At 55.1% G+C, this 17,543-nt stretch overlaps 8 protein-coding genes across 8 annotated transcripts; all 8 read left to right on the top strand.

The window, feature by feature from the left end:
* Positions 1-6: 6 nt before the first annotated feature.
* PG998_012255 (uncharacterized protein) lies at positions 7-669 on the top strand (the record flags this gene model as incomplete). The annotated part of the gene is made up of 1 exon (XM_066879071.1): positions 7-669. The coding sequence occupies one exon, from the start codon at positions 7-9 to the stop codon at positions 667-669; it is 663 nt and encodes a 220-aa protein (XP_066725455.1).
* A 1,142-nt stretch (positions 670-1,811) lies between these two features.
* Positions 1,812-4,100, top strand: PG998_012254 (glycoside hydrolase family 5 protein; the record flags this gene model as incomplete). Its single annotated transcript, XM_066879070.1, has 3 exons — positions 1,812-2,071; positions 2,127-2,686; positions 2,728-4,100. The coding sequence occupies 3 exons, from the start codon at positions 1,812-1,814 to the stop codon at positions 4,098-4,100; spliced, it is 2,193 nt and encodes a 730-aa protein (XP_066725454.1).
* Positions 4,101-6,080: 1,980 nt separating this feature from the next.
* PG998_012253 (uncharacterized protein) lies at positions 6,081-6,692 on the top strand (the record flags this gene model as incomplete). The annotated part of the gene is made up of 2 exons (XM_066879069.1): positions 6,081-6,300; positions 6,352-6,692. 2 exons carry the CDS (start codon positions 6,081-6,083, stop codon positions 6,690-6,692), a joined length of 561 nt encoding a protein of 186 aa, XP_066725453.1.
* Positions 6,693-6,896: 204 nt separating this feature from the next.
* On the top strand, positions 6,897-8,364 carry PG998_012252 (uncharacterized protein; the record flags this gene model as incomplete). The annotated part of the gene is made up of 5 exons (XM_066879068.1): positions 6,897-7,180; positions 7,243-7,312; positions 7,373-7,654; positions 7,699-7,906; positions 7,967-8,364. The coding sequence occupies 5 exons, from the start codon at positions 6,897-6,899 to the stop codon at positions 8,362-8,364; spliced, it is 1,242 nt and encodes a 413-aa protein (XP_066725452.1).
* A 755-nt stretch (positions 8,365-9,119) lies between these two features.
* Positions 9,120-9,437, top strand: PG998_012251 (uncharacterized protein; the record flags this gene model as incomplete). Its single annotated transcript, XM_066879067.1, has 1 exon — positions 9,120-9,437. The coding sequence occupies one exon, from the start codon at positions 9,120-9,122 to the stop codon at positions 9,435-9,437; it is 318 nt and encodes a 105-aa protein (XP_066725451.1).
* A 1,052-nt stretch (positions 9,438-10,489) lies between these two features.
* Positions 10,490-11,273, top strand: PG998_012250 (uncharacterized protein; the record flags this gene model as incomplete). Its single annotated transcript, XM_066879066.1, has 2 exons — positions 10,490-10,610; positions 10,693-11,273. 2 exons carry the CDS (start codon positions 10,490-10,492, stop codon positions 11,271-11,273), a joined length of 702 nt encoding a protein of 233 aa, XP_066725450.1.
* Positions 11,274-12,120: 847 nt separating this feature from the next.
* On the top strand, positions 12,121-14,238 carry PG998_012249 (Pantothenate transporter liz1; the record flags this gene model as incomplete). Its single annotated transcript, XM_066879065.1, has 10 exons — positions 12,121-12,169; positions 12,239-12,298; positions 12,366-12,379; positions 12,452-12,488; positions 12,550-12,575; positions 12,631-12,704; positions 12,774-12,983; positions 13,045-13,340; positions 13,411-14,012; positions 14,080-14,238. The coding sequence occupies 10 exons, from the start codon at positions 12,121-12,123 to the stop codon at positions 14,236-14,238; spliced, it is 1,527 nt and encodes a 508-aa protein (XP_066725449.1).
* A 1,694-nt stretch (positions 14,239-15,932) lies between these two features.
* PG998_012248 (uncharacterized protein) lies at positions 15,933-17,125 on the top strand (the record flags this gene model as incomplete). The annotated part of the gene is made up of 2 exons (XM_066879064.1): positions 15,933-16,422; positions 16,752-17,125. 2 exons carry the CDS (start codon positions 15,933-15,935, stop codon positions 17,123-17,125), a joined length of 864 nt encoding a protein of 287 aa, XP_066725448.1.
* Positions 17,126-17,543: the final 418 nt, after the last annotated feature.

Below are 17,543 nucleotides of genomic sequence, written 5' to 3'. Positions count from 1 at the left end.
GTCAGCATGCCCCATGAGACGCTCCGATGCAGTGCTCCTTGTGAGCGACGCTTGCGCTGTGGTCATGCCTGCGCTGAGGCCTGTGGTACCAAGTGCCGCTGCGCAGTTGCTTGCAAAGCGTTCTACGGAACCGTTCTCCCTCCTGCCAAGGAATACCATCAGGGCGGTATCCAGAGCAGCCAAAACTGGTTAGGATACGATGCACAAGTAGATGATCGCCTCTTGATGGCACAAGCACATCAGAGCTTCGATGGCGCTGCCGACATAGTCGAAACAACGCTCGTCGATAGGTTCCGACCTGTTACTTTGAATCCAGGCGGAACGCGCACCCTTGGAAACCAGATTACGGAGCGAGGAATTATCTCGAGCAGCAGTACCTCAGTTTCGCCGAACAAGTCAACGGACACCACCACCTCCCCTACGAAGGGTAAACCGCGCCCGAAGCCGAAGAAGCAGAAGGCGTTCGTTCAACGCAATCGCCATCGACCTCCCCCGATCCTACCTGCCCCCAAGTTGACGCTGAATGTGGGCGGTGACAATACCTCGCCTACGATTGCCGAATGGGAGAGACATGACGAGGAGATCGAAGCTGCCGGCGCAGCTAGTGGAGGCGTAGCGGCCCAAGAGAAGGCCGACAATGAGCCTAAGAACCTCATAGACTTTGATTAGGATGTCGAGCTGTCAACCCAACATTACTCTCTTGGTGGTTGCTATAAGTGTTTGGTCAGATTGTTTTGCAGTACTGGGTTGATTGCTATCATTGTTGTTCAACTCCATCGCGCTGGGGATAGAGCATTGCAATTATTGCTTAAGTAGATAGGGTAGTGTGCACTTCTTCTAGGTACATTTCGAATTGCTGTTTCAATGACATTGTTGGCTTCAATACTCTTTCCGTTGTCTAGGTGTGATGTCCAAAGAAGTGGCCGTTCAAGCGTCGCGGGGTCTTTCTAGGTGCAACAAGCTAGGGGTGTCCCCCCACGCTATAGTGGGGGAGTCTACTACAAATGCCCATGGGCAGGAAGAACTAGCACACATCTAACATGACTTGACTTGACTACTGACTTGACCTCGCTTGCTTGACCAGGCTGAGGAATCAAGATCCATTTCAACGTCAACTCAGAAATCGACGGGCCACTGGCGATTCCCTAATTGTCTCGAAAAGTGGCGCTGATGTCTTGATTTCCTGTCAGTGTTCTGAGCTAATCTGACCGTTTGGCGATCGATGCGATTCGGCTGTACATGCAATCTTGTGGATCTTCACTTGCCCACCCACCCACAAGAATTAAGGATGCATCCAACGGTTTTTGACAACGAGCTCCTGGTTCACCACTTAAGATGGCGGGCAGAAATTGGGTGATCCTCTTGTCGATATGACCAGGCCCGAAGCGGCATGCAATTGCGGATCGAGCGGCAACGGCGCGCATGTGAAGGATGGGAAATACTTGGTTATTTGCGACGCAGTCAGCCAACCCGCCATGGCGCCCCCAGGTAAACGCCGCATTTGACGTCATCACCCTTCGAGTCAGTAAACCTGAAGTCTGGGGAATGTCAAGCAACACACACACAATGGCCAAAGACCAAGAAATCCTTTCGCCGATATTTCTCGGATCTCTGCATTATACACACATACACATCGAAGTGTCCGGCACTAATCTTGACAGCGAAGCATCTGAATTTCTTTGTCCAATGATACGTGACTGAACTCAATTTTCTTGGCTTGATTTACCGTTTCATCCCATCTACCTACCCCTGCTGCGAACCCCCAATAAAACGCCAATTAAGCACTGGACTGTTCGGAAGGTAGGCAGGCAATGCAGTTCCAGCACGATGGCAAGACGCTGTTCTTGCGCGGCGTCAACCTCGCCGACGCCAAATTTCCGCCCGGTCGCCCGACCTACCTGAGGGGATCCCTCGACGACGCCGAGAAATGCTCATACATCGACGCGCCCCTGGAACTAAAGAGAGCGCCTGAACATCTCGAGAGGCTGCGCTATCTCGGCTACAACGTCCTGCGCCTGCCGGTCCCCTGGGAGGCGCTCGAGCATGCAGGACCCGGCATCTACGACGATGAGTACATCGACTACATTCGCCAGCTCGTCGAGATTTGCAACAAATATGGCTTCAAGGTCATCATCAACCCGCACCAAGATCTCTGGTCGCGCCACGCCGGCGGCAGCGGCGCACCCCCTTTGGACGCTGCACGCCTGCGGTCTGGACCCCGACCACTTCGGTGAAACGCACGCCGCCATCCGGTACTGCGAGTGGCCCCTGGACGAGCCTGATCCAGCTAAGAAGGACCCCAAGTCTATCCCGCCTATGATGTGGACCACAAACCACAACCGACTCGCGTCGTGTACCATCTTCGCTTTGTTCTACGGCGGGCGCGACTTCGCTCCTCGCTGCAACATTGTAGGCGAAGATGGCGTCGAGGTCAATATCCAGGACTACTTACAGCGCCGCTACTACGCGGCCTACGCCCGCTTAGCTGAAAAACTAGGGAACCTACCGTTCGGCTACGATGGCATGAATGAGCCCGAGCCCGGATACATTGGCTGGCAGGATCTGAATGTGAACGAGCGCGAGCACACAGCCAAGATCCATAGCAACCCAACCCCGATCCAGGGCATGCGCCTCGCCATGGGCCAGGAGCAGCGCGAGGTGCAAGAGTTCCGGTTGGGCCAGACGGGTCCGCACAAGACCGGCACCATGCAAATTACCCCTCGAAAGGGGCGGGCTGCTGGCTGAAGAAAGAAGACCCGCGCTGGCCGTTCCGGCGGAGCGAGTCGTGGCCTCTGGGCACCTGTGTCTGGGCCCTGCACGGCGTGTGGGACGTCGAGACGGGCGAGCTGAAGTGTCCGGACTACTTTGCGCATCTGCCGCACACGTCGGAAGCTGCAACCAAAAAGGAGAACAAAGCGGACGCAACCCCGTTTACCTTCGTCGAGTCGTACTGGCGCGAGTTCCACCGCCAGTGGACTGAGAGCGTCGTGCGCGCGCACTCGGCCAAGACGGTGTCGTTCATGCAACCCTGTGTCTTCTCGCCCCTGCCCGCCCCCTCGCCGCCGGCGTCCGCGGGCTCAAATGCCCATCCCAAGTCTTTGACGGGCCAGGGCGAGAAGCTGGACCACGATCAACAAATGACCCTGCTGGCGTACAGCCCCCACTTCTACGATGGGTTGACGGTGATGCGGCGGCACTGGCACGAGAGCTGGAACGCGGATGTGGTGGGACTGATTCGTGGTCACTACAAATTCAAGGCGTTCGGGCTGCGAGTGGGCAAGGGTAAGGTCCGGAAGGTCATTTCGGACCAGATCGGGCAGCTCGCGCAGGACGGAGCGGATAATGGTGTGCCCACGCTCATCGGGGAGACGGGGATCCCGTTCAACCTAGACGGGGCGAAGGCGTACCGTGTTTCGCGCCCTAGCTCAGCTACTTCCTCCCCGGCCGGCTCGCCGATACCCAGCGCCGAGAAGCAGCAGAATACTGCTTTGAGTAGCGGTACCTCGGAAGAAGGAAAGGGAGGCGGAAACGAGGACAGCGAAGAGGGTGGGGAGGGAGGAGGGGGAGACTACACGGCCCACGTCAAGGCCATGGACGCCCTCGTGTCGGCCTGCGACGACCACCTCGTCAACTTCACCCTGTGGGCCTACTCAGCCGTCAACACGCACGAGTGGGGCGATGGCTGGAACGGTGAGGATTTGAGTCTCTACTGCGACGAGACGGGCTCGTTCCCGAGCCACCCGTACCTCGCCGGGGCGCGGGCGCCCGCTGCGTGGTGTCGGCCCTTCGTGCAGACCTTGGCCTCGTCCTCCTCGTCCTCCTCAGCGCCCACCTCGGGCGCGACGAGGGCGAGGCTGGTGCGCATGGTGTTCGACCTTAAGACGTCGCGGTTCGAGGCCGAGGTGGACATGGACGGCGGAGAGAAGGAAGAAGAGGCCATCGCGACTGTCTACGTGCCTTGGCTGCACTACCGGCAGAGCGACGAGGATACTGAGCAGCTGGCGTTGCAGGTGCAGGTCGCGGACGGGGACGCGTGGGAGGTGAAGGGGCAGGTGTTGACGTGGAGGATCCGTGGTGGCGGGGGGCAGGAGGCGGCTTGAGCTGGAGAGGCAGGGAGGGGTGTTGTCGCCGCGGCAGCTGGGCACGATCATCGTGTGATGATATCTCGAAGCGCTGGACTCGGGTGCCCGCGGGTTTTGGGATATGGATGGCATGTGCTACGATTTTAATGTGTGTAGATAGATACCCCCCTTTTTCACACTCGTTTTACAGTACAGCAAATTGTCATGTTACTCCTGATGCGCACATGCTCCTCTTTGGTTGATTGATTGATAGACATTTTCGACATCGAATGTTGACCTCTAAAAAGGAGTTGTTCGGGATTCACGTAGATGCGATGCGACCGACGAACACGGACATCCGCGACCGAAAACACATCTGCGCTTGTCAGTCCAACCTCTCGCATGCGCACTGCTAGGGAGAGAGGAATCGGTCCGGATTACTCAGCGCTGTAATCAACCCTAATTGGAAGCACCGTTCTTCTGACCGTTGATTTCCTCTCTGTGTGAGTTGACTTATCGGAAACATGTGTCCCGGTATGCAGCTTCAGTAGGCAGGACGGATTTGTTTTATGAAGTTATGTCCAGTTCGCATATGCATATGTACATGTCAGGTACGGCGAAAAGTTTGCCTGGTTGGGTTCCGTGCCATCTCGGGCATCGGGTTCATTCAGGTTCAGGGTTCAGGAGGTCAGAGAAAAACCGGAGCCGGCTGGATCGTACTATCGAATGGAAAAGCGCGATGCGGCCAAGAGGTGGGAGGTGGACCGGAGAAAAACAATGCAAGCTGGAGCTCCGATTCCTTCTTTCATTTCCTGTGGGAATGAAACATGAGATGCAATGCCAATACTGGACAGCAAAGAGAGCCAAGCAGACTAGCCATCCAGTGCATGGCATGGCAGCATGGCGAGTCCAGTAGACATTCGTGTCAGAAATCAGAAATCAATACGTATATTCGACGGGGGGCACAAAGGCATTCATTCTATTAATGGATTCGGGATGACAATCAATTTTTTTATCGATATTTGCATGCATCAGAACCGACAGGTTGGTGACGACAGCCTGCCTGCTAGGCCCTGAAGGTGGGGGGTGCCCCTGTGGCTCTGTGGTTAGGCGTTAAGGCGTTGGCGTTACGGAGTCCATAGCAGGTCGTTACGAATACCGCCGTCACGGTAAAGTTCTTACCCATCTGCAGCTGCAGGTGCTTGTGCAACCCGACACGCCACAACAGACAGTAACCCCCTTAACTTCTCCTTTAATCGAAAAAAAGATGGACAGCAGACCTCGCTTAGATACCTAATTCAAATGAACACCGAAAACACGCCAATATAACCCGATAGACAGCTGTCGGTCGTAACTTTATTAGGGGGTGTGCTGACGGATGTTGTCGTGCTAAGAACACTCAATTTGAGGTGACAGCGGAATCCAGAATCGGGGTTGGTCCCCTTTCCGCGGATCGCCGTGCGGTGCTTTCGCCTTACCAACCAGGCCGCATCAATCATGGACAATTGAATTGAAACTTGCCCGGAGCTGCATGTGCGATCTCGTGCACTCTTACCGCTTGAGTGCTAGCGGTGCATCGCATCGTTGATGATGGGCCCATGATGGGCGGTAGCGTCCCCGTCAGCGTGGCTTGCAAGCGCTCTCCCAATTCCCGGCACAGTACCAGAATCAACTGGATCTGTCGAATTTGCACGCGACCGTGCAACGGCAGACTTTTCCAGGCTATTGATGTTCTCACTACGATTATGCCATGCCCAATTCCCATCACGACAGACATGGTGATCTCCTTTATGCATGTTCCGACTGTACAGGAGATAAACCTTCCTTCAGTAGTTGGAAGGCTCTGTCTGCCTAGCGGACGTTGGTGACGAAGATGCATCACGCGCATGGCCAGCTACTACCACATACCGACAACATCAGAACCAACCGCGCCCAGACACCACAGTGGCATGCTTGTGCTCGACACGGTGCCGAAGAGTGTTCGGTCACATCATGTAGGAAATTGGGAGAAACGGAGTCATGAAGCGTTCAAAGTCCGGTGGACGGGCAAAGACAGAATCCGCCCGGCGCCAGCACACTGCCAATCGTGGACCTCAACGCGAGCTGAGTCCGAGGTACGAGGCGTTGACACGCGATGGCCGGCCGACTAGCACCATGTTTATCTCCAAGTTCGAGATCACATCCATGCATCTTTTGCTCTTCCCCCACAAGAAAAGAATCATGTACACGATGTGCGATGGTATGTATCCACCACACCACGCCAGCAGAATTGTACGCTCCTGACGTCAAGACTGTCAGTCAGTCACACACAGTGACACTTCCCGTCGACACCGCCCGGAACACCACCGAGTTCGCTCTAGTCACAGTATCCAGGCATGGCTGCCAACTGCCCAGAGAATGCCAAAGGCTCCGCGATGCTCTTGGCGGCCCACGTCGGTCAGCCGGTTATCCGACGACCTCTCCACTGCTGGCCAGCTGCGACATGCTTTGCTACATGGCGACTACAATGCGAGCATGCCGCACTGCAACCGCGGAGACCGAGCCATTGGCCATACCCAGGATGCCGGATCTCTCAAAATCTGGGGCTTTCCCTCCATCATTGCATGGTCTTTTGTGGCTTTCCATCTCTAATTGCCTTTTTGAGTGAGACCGTTTTCTTCTTAACGCCCTCTTTCCCAGATAGACTTTCGAGTCTGTTATGCGCCTCTTTCCCGATTGCGTACCCGAACTACGTAAACCGACCCCGAATAGGAACAGCCACTGCTTGGAGCCAACGACCATAAAACTTTCTTTCCGGTTATTCTTCCCATCCGCTTCCTGCCAGAAACAGTAACCATGGGTGTTGGAGGTCTTGCCGAGCCCGTCGTGGTCGTGTCACTACTCGCCGGAGGTGTCATTTTCAACCGCAATACCAACTATAAGCTGTTCGCCAAGCGCGGCGAGACGCCTTGGAAGGAGAAGGCCGACGATGACGAAGTGAGGTCGTCGAGGACGTCATCGTCCGATGAGACCGCCGTGGAGGATGACGATCCTTACTCCCCCTGGCGACAGACGGCTTGCTTGAAGACGGCTATATCACATCATCAGCGGCAGCAGAGCCAGTGTGGAGGAGGAGAGAGGTCGGGTTCTGGAAGTTCAGAGGCAGCGTGGTTTCGCCCAACACCAAGGTGTTCAAAGACAGCTTCCTAAGCCGTCTATTAATCAAGTTCCCTTTCCTGTGCGAGGTCTGGTATTGGGCATTGATATACTGGGTAAGCCAACAACATCGTCCCCTTTGCGACACGGGCCAAAAGTACTGACTGTCCATCAAGGTCTACCAACTCGGTCGTGCTGTCTCCGCCTTAACCCTCGTCGAGGGTACGGTCAACGTCGCCCGCCGACATGGCCTTCAGGTCGTCCACCTTGAGCAGCAGCTCGGCATCTTCCTCGAGCCGGCGATCCAGAAACTTTTCCTACCGCACACGACCCTGATGCCGTGGATCAACCGCCTCTACTCCTTCATCCACATCCCGGCCACCATCTTCTTCCTTGTCTGCCTGTACTACTACTGCATCGTGCGCAACCGCGTGAATGAGCGCCAGGAGGGCAAGGAGGTCGGCCAGACTGCAGGCTCTCCGGCTGGCGCGCCCTCTTCCAGGCCCGTCGCCGCACCATGGCCATGTGCAATCTCATCGCTTTCATCATCTTTACTCTCTGGCCCTGCATGCCCCCTCGCCTGCTGAGCGACCCCAACGCCACCGGCGACGATGCGACAGAGGGCCGAACGTATGGGTTTGTGGACACGGTCCACGGTGCCGACGGCGATGCTAGCTACTGGACCCAAAACAAGTTCTGTAACCAATATGGTATGCCCATATGCACGACCCCTAAACTCTTTTCTTCCCACTAAACTAACTCCCGAACAGCTGCCATGCCCTCGCTCCACTTCGGCTACTCCCTCATGATCGGCATGACGGTGGGCACGCTGCCCCTGAGCGCGCGCCACCGCCTCAGCCGCACCGTGACCATTTCCAACCTGCGATTCCGCCTGCCGTCGACGCCCCGCATTCTGTGTTTGCTCTTCGGCTTCTTCTACCCGTTCATCATCCTCGTCGCCATAGTCTCGACCGCCAACCACTTCATCCTCGACGCCGTAGCCGGCGCCCTCGTCTGCGCCGTCGCTTGGAACGGCAACAAGTTCATGCTGAACCTGCTGCCTCTCGAGGACTACTTCTTGGTGTGTGCGCATCAACAAGCCCCGGTCTGCGTCTTGAACGGTGCCGCGCATGCATGGGCTTGGTGTGGCCTGCGCCGATGGGAGTAATGTTTAATCTTATCGTTTAGATTTGGCGGTATAACTATACTGTACGCCTTGATGTGTAAAACGATCCCTGGCGTCTTTCCCCGTATAGAACCTGGCACGGGTTTGGTTTGGCGTTTTGAGGCGTTGCACTTTTTCTTTTCAATATTCTTTCGGCATGATGACCTGTCCTTCGAATGAAGCTTCTCTTCTGGACACATAGAGATATAGAAGTATACCTGTGTAATGACAACTCTGGACATACCCTTCTTGTAGCTTGCCCTCTGTCTGGCTTTGGTGTTCTTGGTGCTTTATGGTGCCGCCTGGCAATGGGTGCCAAAAGCCCAGGCGACTGGGGTGCATAACATAAGGATCTCACACATCAAAAAGGCTTCGAGTATACAGTTGTTGAAAATAGTCTCCCTTGATATATGCCGTCCACCACCAATCATGGCTAACGAGGTGACGATCGCCCGGTGGGTCTTCAGCCAGAGGCCAAGCCAATCAGTCGAATGCGATGCCAAGCTACGTCATGTTGGCCTACAGGTATTCTTCGCAGCATATCCTACGTCATCGCCGTTTCCAATCGAGTTTGCCTGCGTGAACGCCTTGCCTTGACCACACATAAAACTGATGGTTGGTTACCTGTAACCCTTTCCTTGGCATCCTATCTCACACTTCATACTTTTCATCTTGCTCAACGCACCAAAACACACCATCTTCTTCTACAAGCCAGCGTGTATCACGACCATATACCCGCCAACACACACACACACAACATGTCCAAGCTCGTGAGCGACATCAAGTCCGGCATCAAGGGCGTCCAGGGCGCCGGCGACGCCATCCGCGGCTCCGCCATGGAGGTGACGGACCAGGCCCTGGACAATAACGGCAACCACCCGCAGACGCAGCTGTCGCAGGCCAAGAACCGCAGCATCACCGAGAAGGGCAAGCAGGACATGGCGGGCGTCGACCACATGGTCGCCCGCCACGAGCAGAAGCACGGCAAGCACACGGCGGGCGCGGCGGCGCCCGCGGCAACAACGACCGCGGGGACGACGGGGGCGGCGGCGGATGTGAACTCTAAGGTGGTTTAAAGAGGGGAGCAATCTTTGCTTATTCAAAAACTTCTAATGACCGGGCGCTGGATGGTTTCACGATAGAAATGTCTTCTCCTTTTTCCCCTCTTCGGTTCAATGTCAAGGCCTGAGCCCAACAGAAACGAAACCTTGTATATATGACTCTTGAAATCAGCGCACACAGCCAAGTGGCCATTATACCCAATGGCCTGGAACCTCTTTTTAAATTAATTTATCAATCAAATGAACTTAAATTCGAAAGCAATCTCTAATGGACGGTTCGAAATGGAGTCTTGGCTTGATGTACGATAACTATGGGCAGAAGGGGCACTTGATATATCCACGTTACTAGTAAGAGCAGGCTTCAAAATTCAGATTACATGAATCTCTATTTGTTGGCCTTGAGTATGGAAGTAGGAGTTCAGGCATCCAAGCCAGGCTACATTGTGAAATCCCAAGGCACCCGGTCAAGACTGTGGCTTTCCACTTGTAAACGACCTTTGTCGTACATTGTAGCTGGCGTCGACAAAAGAGAGGAAGGGGGCCAGTATCAACGATAAGTAGTTAAACTAATAGGGCGCGAGTGCAAGTAAGACTTGCTGGTTTCCCTCCTCTCCCTCCTTGGCTCGGAATAGATAGAGGACGGCGGTACAAGGTATCAACCAAAGCTTAGAGACACACATCCAGAAGGAATATTTGGAGACTGAGGTTTGAGCTTGGTTGGACTTTTGCACTTGTTGGCAGAGGAAGGCGCAAGGATGCACCTGACACATGACCACATCTTATGGCTTAAGTGCTTATCGAATGTGCCTACACTCCTCATGTCCCAAGGAAGTCGCAAAGCAGAAGGCACCATACACAAGAGCCATACCACAGTATGTACGTCGCTTCAATTCCAGGTTGGAAAGAACTCAAATGTGACTCACAAATTGGACGTGAAAGGTCACATCTTCTCAACTTTCTGCCCTGTATCACGTCGTCCACTTTCGTGTCTACTTCAGAGACACAAAGCCCAATTACAACCCTCGAAGCCTCACTCGAACCAGTAGTTGCTCCTCAGAAGACTCACCATGGCATCCGACAACAAGAACACTCCTGCCAAGAACCACAGGCATACCACCACAATTGAAGCAATTAATCTCCTCTCGCATCCTCTCATCACCATTCAGCAGCTGAAGGACAGAGCTCGAGGTATGTTCCCATCAACGGACGTGACTGCACTCCACGCCACCCACCCTCACAGATACTTCGCCGTATTAATTACGTGAAATAGCCGGAGAATTGGAACGAATCCCTCCCGAGTCAATGGCGCCACCCCACACGCCCATCATGCCGTCCTCGAAGCGACGCCTTGATGAGGCATTCCCTCGCGAGCCGAGCCCAGAACTTGGCCAAGACCCTTTGCTGCCTGCAGCCCAGGTAGCAAAGTCCGATGATTGCGCCGGCGAGGTGGCTAAAATGGCCAACCGCCTCATCAGAAACCTTGAGCACGATGTTGAGAAACAGAAGAGGACAAAGGAGTCCCTCGCCAGCCAAGTCATCTATCTCACCAACCTGCTGAATGCTGAGAAGTCTGACAAGGCCGATCTGGAAAAGCGAGTTGCTGCTCTTGAAAAGCAGGCTGAAGTGGACAGGAAGACCATGACCGATGCTTACAACCTACTTGACAATGCCTTGAAACCAGAGGACACTAGATACTTTGAAGGTCGAATGGAGAAGCAAAGCATTTCCAGTGTCTTGAGAAATATCGATGCGTTAGTTCAAACAGCCTTGGACAAAGCAGAGCAGCATGAGACCCTCGTTTGGGACGTTTATAGATGTCTCAAGAATGGCATCAAACATCCGCGGGGTTGAGTGGAAGGGTGTGGATAATGACCTCTCGACAGACATAAACTATAGATGGGAACGCATTTAATGTCTTCTAATTAATCAGCTAGCCTGAGGATATCAAGATATTTCACAGAGACTGGCTTCGCCCGATGACATGGCAAACGTTGTGGTAGCAAATTCAGAAGCCTGCGCTTTTGAGTCGCCCCACGGAATTTGCCGGCGCTTGACCCCCTTAATGCTCCCATCGTCACTGTAATTATCATTAGCTTCTTGGACGTCAGCCAGCCAGCCACAATCAATCATCCTATGACCTACAACGTGGGAAACTGGGATGGTTCTGGGCTAAAAGGCATGGCAACTGAACCGAGACCATTCCATCGGAAGAGACTTTCTTTATCAGATCAAAACTAGTCAACATGGACACAAAGTTGGTGCGGATATCGGAGCATAGTCCGGGGCTACGACCAGATCCCGACAAGCGTCTCCCACCCCCACCAGCGAGGAGACATCACCAAGACCCCCAGGGTCCACCGCCAAGCACGTGTAACGGCGGTCACGATGCCCTTTGGGTATAGCTGCAAAGTGTATTTGAGGAGACTAGGAGAAGACCAGGCCTATGTGATCGTATGTTATCTAATCAATCAAATCTTTTTTCCATGCTTGAACCCGGCACGTACCCGATGCTCGGGGTCGCCATGGTTCATGTCCAAGTTCGTGAACCTGGCTGGGCCAAGAGGTAGATCGGCAACAGCATGCGGCCAGAGAACAAAAAGCGACCGGTTCCCATTCCTGGAGTCCTGAAGGGTTTTCTTTGATTACCCGTTGAGCCTTCAATTTCTTGGTTTTCATCAATTCGGGTCGCAGAAGCACCATGTCCAACGAAACGTCGATCGCACCCCCTGGGGATGATGCGACAGGTGGTATGTTGATCTGATCCACGGCTAAAGGATGGGAATGTCAATTGCTAACCAGATTCACATCTGAGACAGCCCTCGATAGAGCCTCTTCAGTCAAGAGCAAAGAGGAGGCCAAGCTGGTTCGGAAGTTGGGTACGTCGCCTGTTCACCCCAGATGATGGGCGAAGCTATTCGATCAATTGCGCTAACGCTTCAACAGACTTTTTCATCTTGGTACTGCTTCCTGACCCTCTCCCATGACCAGTTGGGGAAGCGCTGTGTGACTAAGACAGAGATTGCATGTAGACATACGCTTGCTTCAGCTACTTCTTCAACTTCGTGGGTAAGTAATTGACCATGTCGCAAGGGGTACTAGTGCGCAAGCTGACATGACCATCGAACAGACCGAGCCGCTTTCGCCAACGCCTACGTACGATGACCGCTTCCATTCCTCCCGATTGCCCAACTGACATTGGTGAACTCAGGTCGCCGGATTGAAAGAGTCTCTGGAACTGACCGGGGCCGACTACAATGTCCTCTTGTCCTTGGCAACCGCTGGGTGAGCCAACCTGCCCCGACAACCTGATCGTCAGTCGTACTGACAAAGCCGCCTTCATATCACGTACAGCCTCCTGGTCGGCCAGATCCCCAATAGCATCATCATTCAGAAGGTCCCACCCCGTATCTGGTTCCCCTCCATGGTGCTCCTCTGGGCCGGCCTTACAATGGTCAGCGCCGCCTGCAAGACCTACAGCCAACTGTGCGCCGTGCGGTTCCTCATGGGCTTCGCCGAAGCGAGCACTTACGCCGGAAACATCTACGTCATGGGATCGTGGTAGTAGGTACTCACATACCGCACTCCTTTCCCCCAGCGCACTGACTCTGTATCCCCCCAATAGTAAGACCAGCGAGATCGCCAAGCGGACCGCCATGTTCACCGTCTCGGGTCAGGTGGGCGTCATGTTCGCCGGAGCTATGATGGCCGCCATCTACACGACCATGGATGGCCACAGCGGCCTGGCCGGCTGGCAGTGGGTGTTCATAATCGACGGTATCATCACCTGCCCTATCGCGCTGTTCGGGTTCTTGTACTTCCCCGATCTGCCCGAGACGACGCGCGCGCCTTACCTAAACCAGACGGAACGCAACCTGGCTCTCGATCGCCTGCCGCCCAAGAGCGAAGACGGACATAACAGTAAGTAGAGGCTGGGCCATGCTACACCAAAAGGATGCTGTGATAATCATACCAACTAACCGTCAACCAGTCCAAGTATGGAGCCTCACCAAGCGCGTCTTGGGCCAGCCCACCATCTACATCTGCTGCGTCTTCTCGTTGTTGAGCGCGGCGCTCCAAGCCATCCCGACACAGAACCTGATGTTGTTGTTCCTCAAGAACCAACAGAAGGTCCAGCACTACACGCAAGCCCAGGTCAACACCCTGCCGCTCGGGGTACAGGCGCTGGGCATCGTGGCGGAGCTGGGCGCGTCGCTCGTCATCGACCGGCTGCCCCGCCACCGCGTCACGGTGGGCCTGACGCTGTGCGGGCTGCAGGCCATCAGCGCCGTCATCCTGCTGGTGCCCACGACGACGCTGGCGGCGCACTTCGCCGCCTTCTACCTCGCGGCGACGGCGTACAGCATCAACCCGCTGCTGTACGGCTGGATCAACGTCATCGTGGCGCGCGGCGGCGACGACGCGGCGCGCTCCGTCGTCATCGCGGCCATGGTCGCGAGCGGCTTCCTGCTCTGGACCTTCTGGGGCATCGTGCTGTATCCGGCCGACGACGCGCCTTATTGGCGGGACGGGTACATTGCGCTACTGTGCATCATCGTGGCTTTGTCGGGCTGGCTGTTCGTGGTTCGATGGGTGAGTTTGCTGCTTCGTTTTGACTTATTTCTTTCTTCTGGTTCCCCGCTAACAACAAATGTTTTAGCTGGATGGCTACACGGCGCGGAAGTACGGCACGGCGGAGGAGCTGATGGTTGGCAGAGATGTTGCTGGAGTTCAGGAGGTGAACGGCGCGGCGACCGAGGGCCAAGGCAGCGAGAAGCAGACTGCGGCAACCAGTCATGCGAAAGCAATCTTCAAGTAGCATCCACGATGATTTTCACTGCAATTTTAGCTGCTGAAGGGGCGGGAGTAGAAACCCTTGCCCCCCAACCAGCTGAAGGCCGCTCAAAGAGCTAAAATTGCAGTGCTGGTCGATTCTTACTGGTTCAACCGCAAAGATGACCGTTACATTCCGCAGCGATGGCATCTCGATGGCATCGAGCGGCATAATGATGGCTCAATCGAACAACACAATTACGGCTGTCGTAATATTCCTAGGACTCGTCTCACAAGCAAAGGGCATGGCGGGAGGGCTTCGGTATGGAGCTCATTCTTGATGCTGGGCCATAGCTAGGTATCACGAGTAGCCTACTATCGTTGGAAGAAAGACGCGATATTCCAATGCAATCCGAGAATCTGGTCCTAAGCAAGTGACGATATCTATCTGGGGGCTGTGCTGTATTGGGTTGGCAGTGGCACTTTCTTCCAAACAGGCCTAATGCTGGCCTGAAACGCCACTTCTTGCACAAGGGCGTAAACATAACCAACAGCGGCATTTCATCAGCCACACAATTACGATCAGGAAGACGGCCATAAAACTTCACTATGACAATTGGAACAACCGCTGTGATATTGAGTTAGCCAGCCTCAAGAGTTGAAGTTCTATCGAATGCGCATGCGATTGTCCGTCCAAGTAAATGCGATGAGGAAACCAAGTCAGTGAAGTGGGCTGTTTGTTTCATGGTGGGGTTGGATAGCTCGATTCCCAGGGCATTTCGGGACACGTCCAACACCCAACCAAACAACATCAACTCGTGCCTCGTCCCAACTTCCACATCTGATATCGGATTCCCGCCGACACATCTGCCTCCGGGACTTGGCCCATATTCTCGATCGCTCTTAACGCAAGCTCCGCCGGTCAAAATCGCCATGTTGAAACTCCCAAGGTAGTAGACGTGGTGGGGGGGGACAGACATGGACCGACCCTGATTGGTTCTGGCTGTCCGGTGTCATCGTTGACCATGTCCCTATTTTCAGACACTTCTCAAACACTAGCAACTTGGACCCCCAATGATCAACAACCAGCTGCCAGCATGTAGATCTGGGACGAACATGATCTCCATATATCTGTCATACACATTATAACTCCGACCAAGTATATGCCTGTCAGCCTGTGATGCGACGGTGCCTTCCAAGCAGCGACGACTGCATTTCCACTCTCAGATACACCCCATACCGAGGTCGTCGACGGGGGCTTCAAACGAGAAGGAGAGAGAGCAGCCCTAAGAAAGGCCTCCACCACACTTGTTGGTGCATCGCCTCCCCATTCTTATGCGTAAGGCATGGCGAGCTGTTGTCCCTCCTTCATATCATTTTCATCTATTGCAGACTAGGCTACCTTGGCTGCGCCGATATTTATGAAGCTAATTACCCTCTACAACCAGCGTTAATACCGATCTCATCACCATCCCATTCGCATCCTCCCATCTCACCATCGTCGCTCTTTGGGTAGAACGATATTTGGTTTACCAACCGAAGGGACCAGGAATTGATCGAATGAACCAGTCTCAGTCAACATCGGTTGAAGTTCGGACTGTTTCTCCTATTTGAAACCTCGACCCGATTACTGGCTTCCTCTCGCCAATTACCAGGGGCCACTACCTTTCCAATCCCGTTCTTATTATCAATCGCATTTTCTAACATAGGTCGTCTTCCTCAAAGGCGCCCTCTATCATCATGAAATATAGCACAATAACCTTTGCTTCGCTGCTTTCAATATCTCTAGCAACCAATGGACCACCGTCACAACCACCACCTCCCCCTGCCGGTGGCGCCATAGGACCTGGCACCCAGCAAGCTGGTCCGGGTCAGCCACCACCTCCACCACCAGCCGGCATAGCTACGAACACTGCAGCAGGTAGCGCGAACCCTCCAGCTGGTGCGGCGGCACCTCCACCACCACCTGCGGCAGCGGCCGGACAAGGTGCAGCGCCCCCGGCTGCCAAAGGGCAAGCGCCGTCGCCACCACCTGCAAAAGACGCCGGCGCGAAAGGGACGACCGGTGCACCTGGCGCGGCCGGAGCAGCAGGGGCGCCCCCACCAGCAAAGGCGGCACCGCCGGCCAAAGGATCAGATCCCCTACCCGCGGGGCCACCACCAGCAAAGGTTGCTCTCGGAGCTGCAGCGCCTCCGGGTGGAGCTGCTGCACCGCCACCCGCAGCATTAGGTACGTGACGCCCGAGGAGCTCTCTACTTCACCCATATACGTGCTGCTACTACAAGCACTTGTAGAAGTCTATAGCTTTCCGGTCGTCGCCCGCGAACCATTACCCCACACATCCTTGGCTTCCTACACAGTCTTCCCAGCAGGCCCTCCTGAGCTTTAAGGTTATATAATGGGGACTGACTCGTGACGCTTTCATAGGAGCACCGGCACCACCTACACCGCCGTCTGGGACCAATACGCCTCCCCTGCCCCCTGCTGGAGGAGCACCACCACCGCCCCCTGCAGGCTCTGGTGCACCACCACCTCCTCCACCACCAGCTGATGGTCAGGCGCCGCCGCCCGCAAAATCGGGCGCATCACCACCTCCTCCCTGGCGGCGCCGGTGCAGCGCCTCCACCGGCGGCTGGAGAGGGCGGTCTTGGACCACCTCCACCCCCTACCGGCTCTGGCGCACCACCGTCGCCAGCCGCTGGAGGCCCTGCTGGAGGCCCTGGTGCTGCCCCTGGTGCTGGTCCCCCCCCTGCCAAAGGCCCTGGTGCCGGGGGCGCCGGCGCGGCAGCACCTGGAACTCCACCAACTGGAGGAGGAGCAGGCGGAGCAGGAGGGGCAGGCACCTCTGGGACACCCGCGTCGGGCAACTTGGGCCCACCCATTGTTGCTGGGAACGCGCACACCCAACGCGCATGGACTGCTGGGCTCGTGATTGCCCTAGGTGCAGCCGTGGTCATGGTGTACTAGGTCTTGGACGGGTTTCGACGACGGTATGGCTGGCTGGTGGTCATCGCGCTCTTGAAGAGCAAAGCGTTGGCAATGGACGGAGTTGGCTGGTTTGGGGTCTTCATAGTGATGTACATAATTTACTCACGATACTTGTAGATAGCCCATATGTATTTTTATCATTGACGAAACGAAATCGAGAACGCCTACAAATTGCTCGCTATCCATCCCCTTCTGCTGCTCTGCCACTATCTGCTCACTGTCGTGCGACCCCTTTTGATCAGACACCCGAACTCTTCCTACCCCTTCCCACCCGAAGAACCCCTACTGATATCAAATGGGATAATGACAGAGAGCTCAGCCGCTAATGTAACATGAACTTGACGATGCGTTACCTTCGCGAT

This window comes from Apiospora kogelbergensis, assembly GCF_038363985.1.
Source record: "Apiospora kogelbergensis strain CBS 113332 chromosome Unknown utg000008l_segment0_segment0, whole genome shotgun sequence".
Taxonomy (NCBI): Eukaryota; Fungi; Ascomycota; class Sordariomycetes; order Amphisphaeriales; family Apiosporaceae; genus Apiospora; species Apiospora kogelbergensis.
Note: the sequence above shows the minus strand (reverse complement) of the source record. Positions and strands in the feature narration are given on the sequence as shown.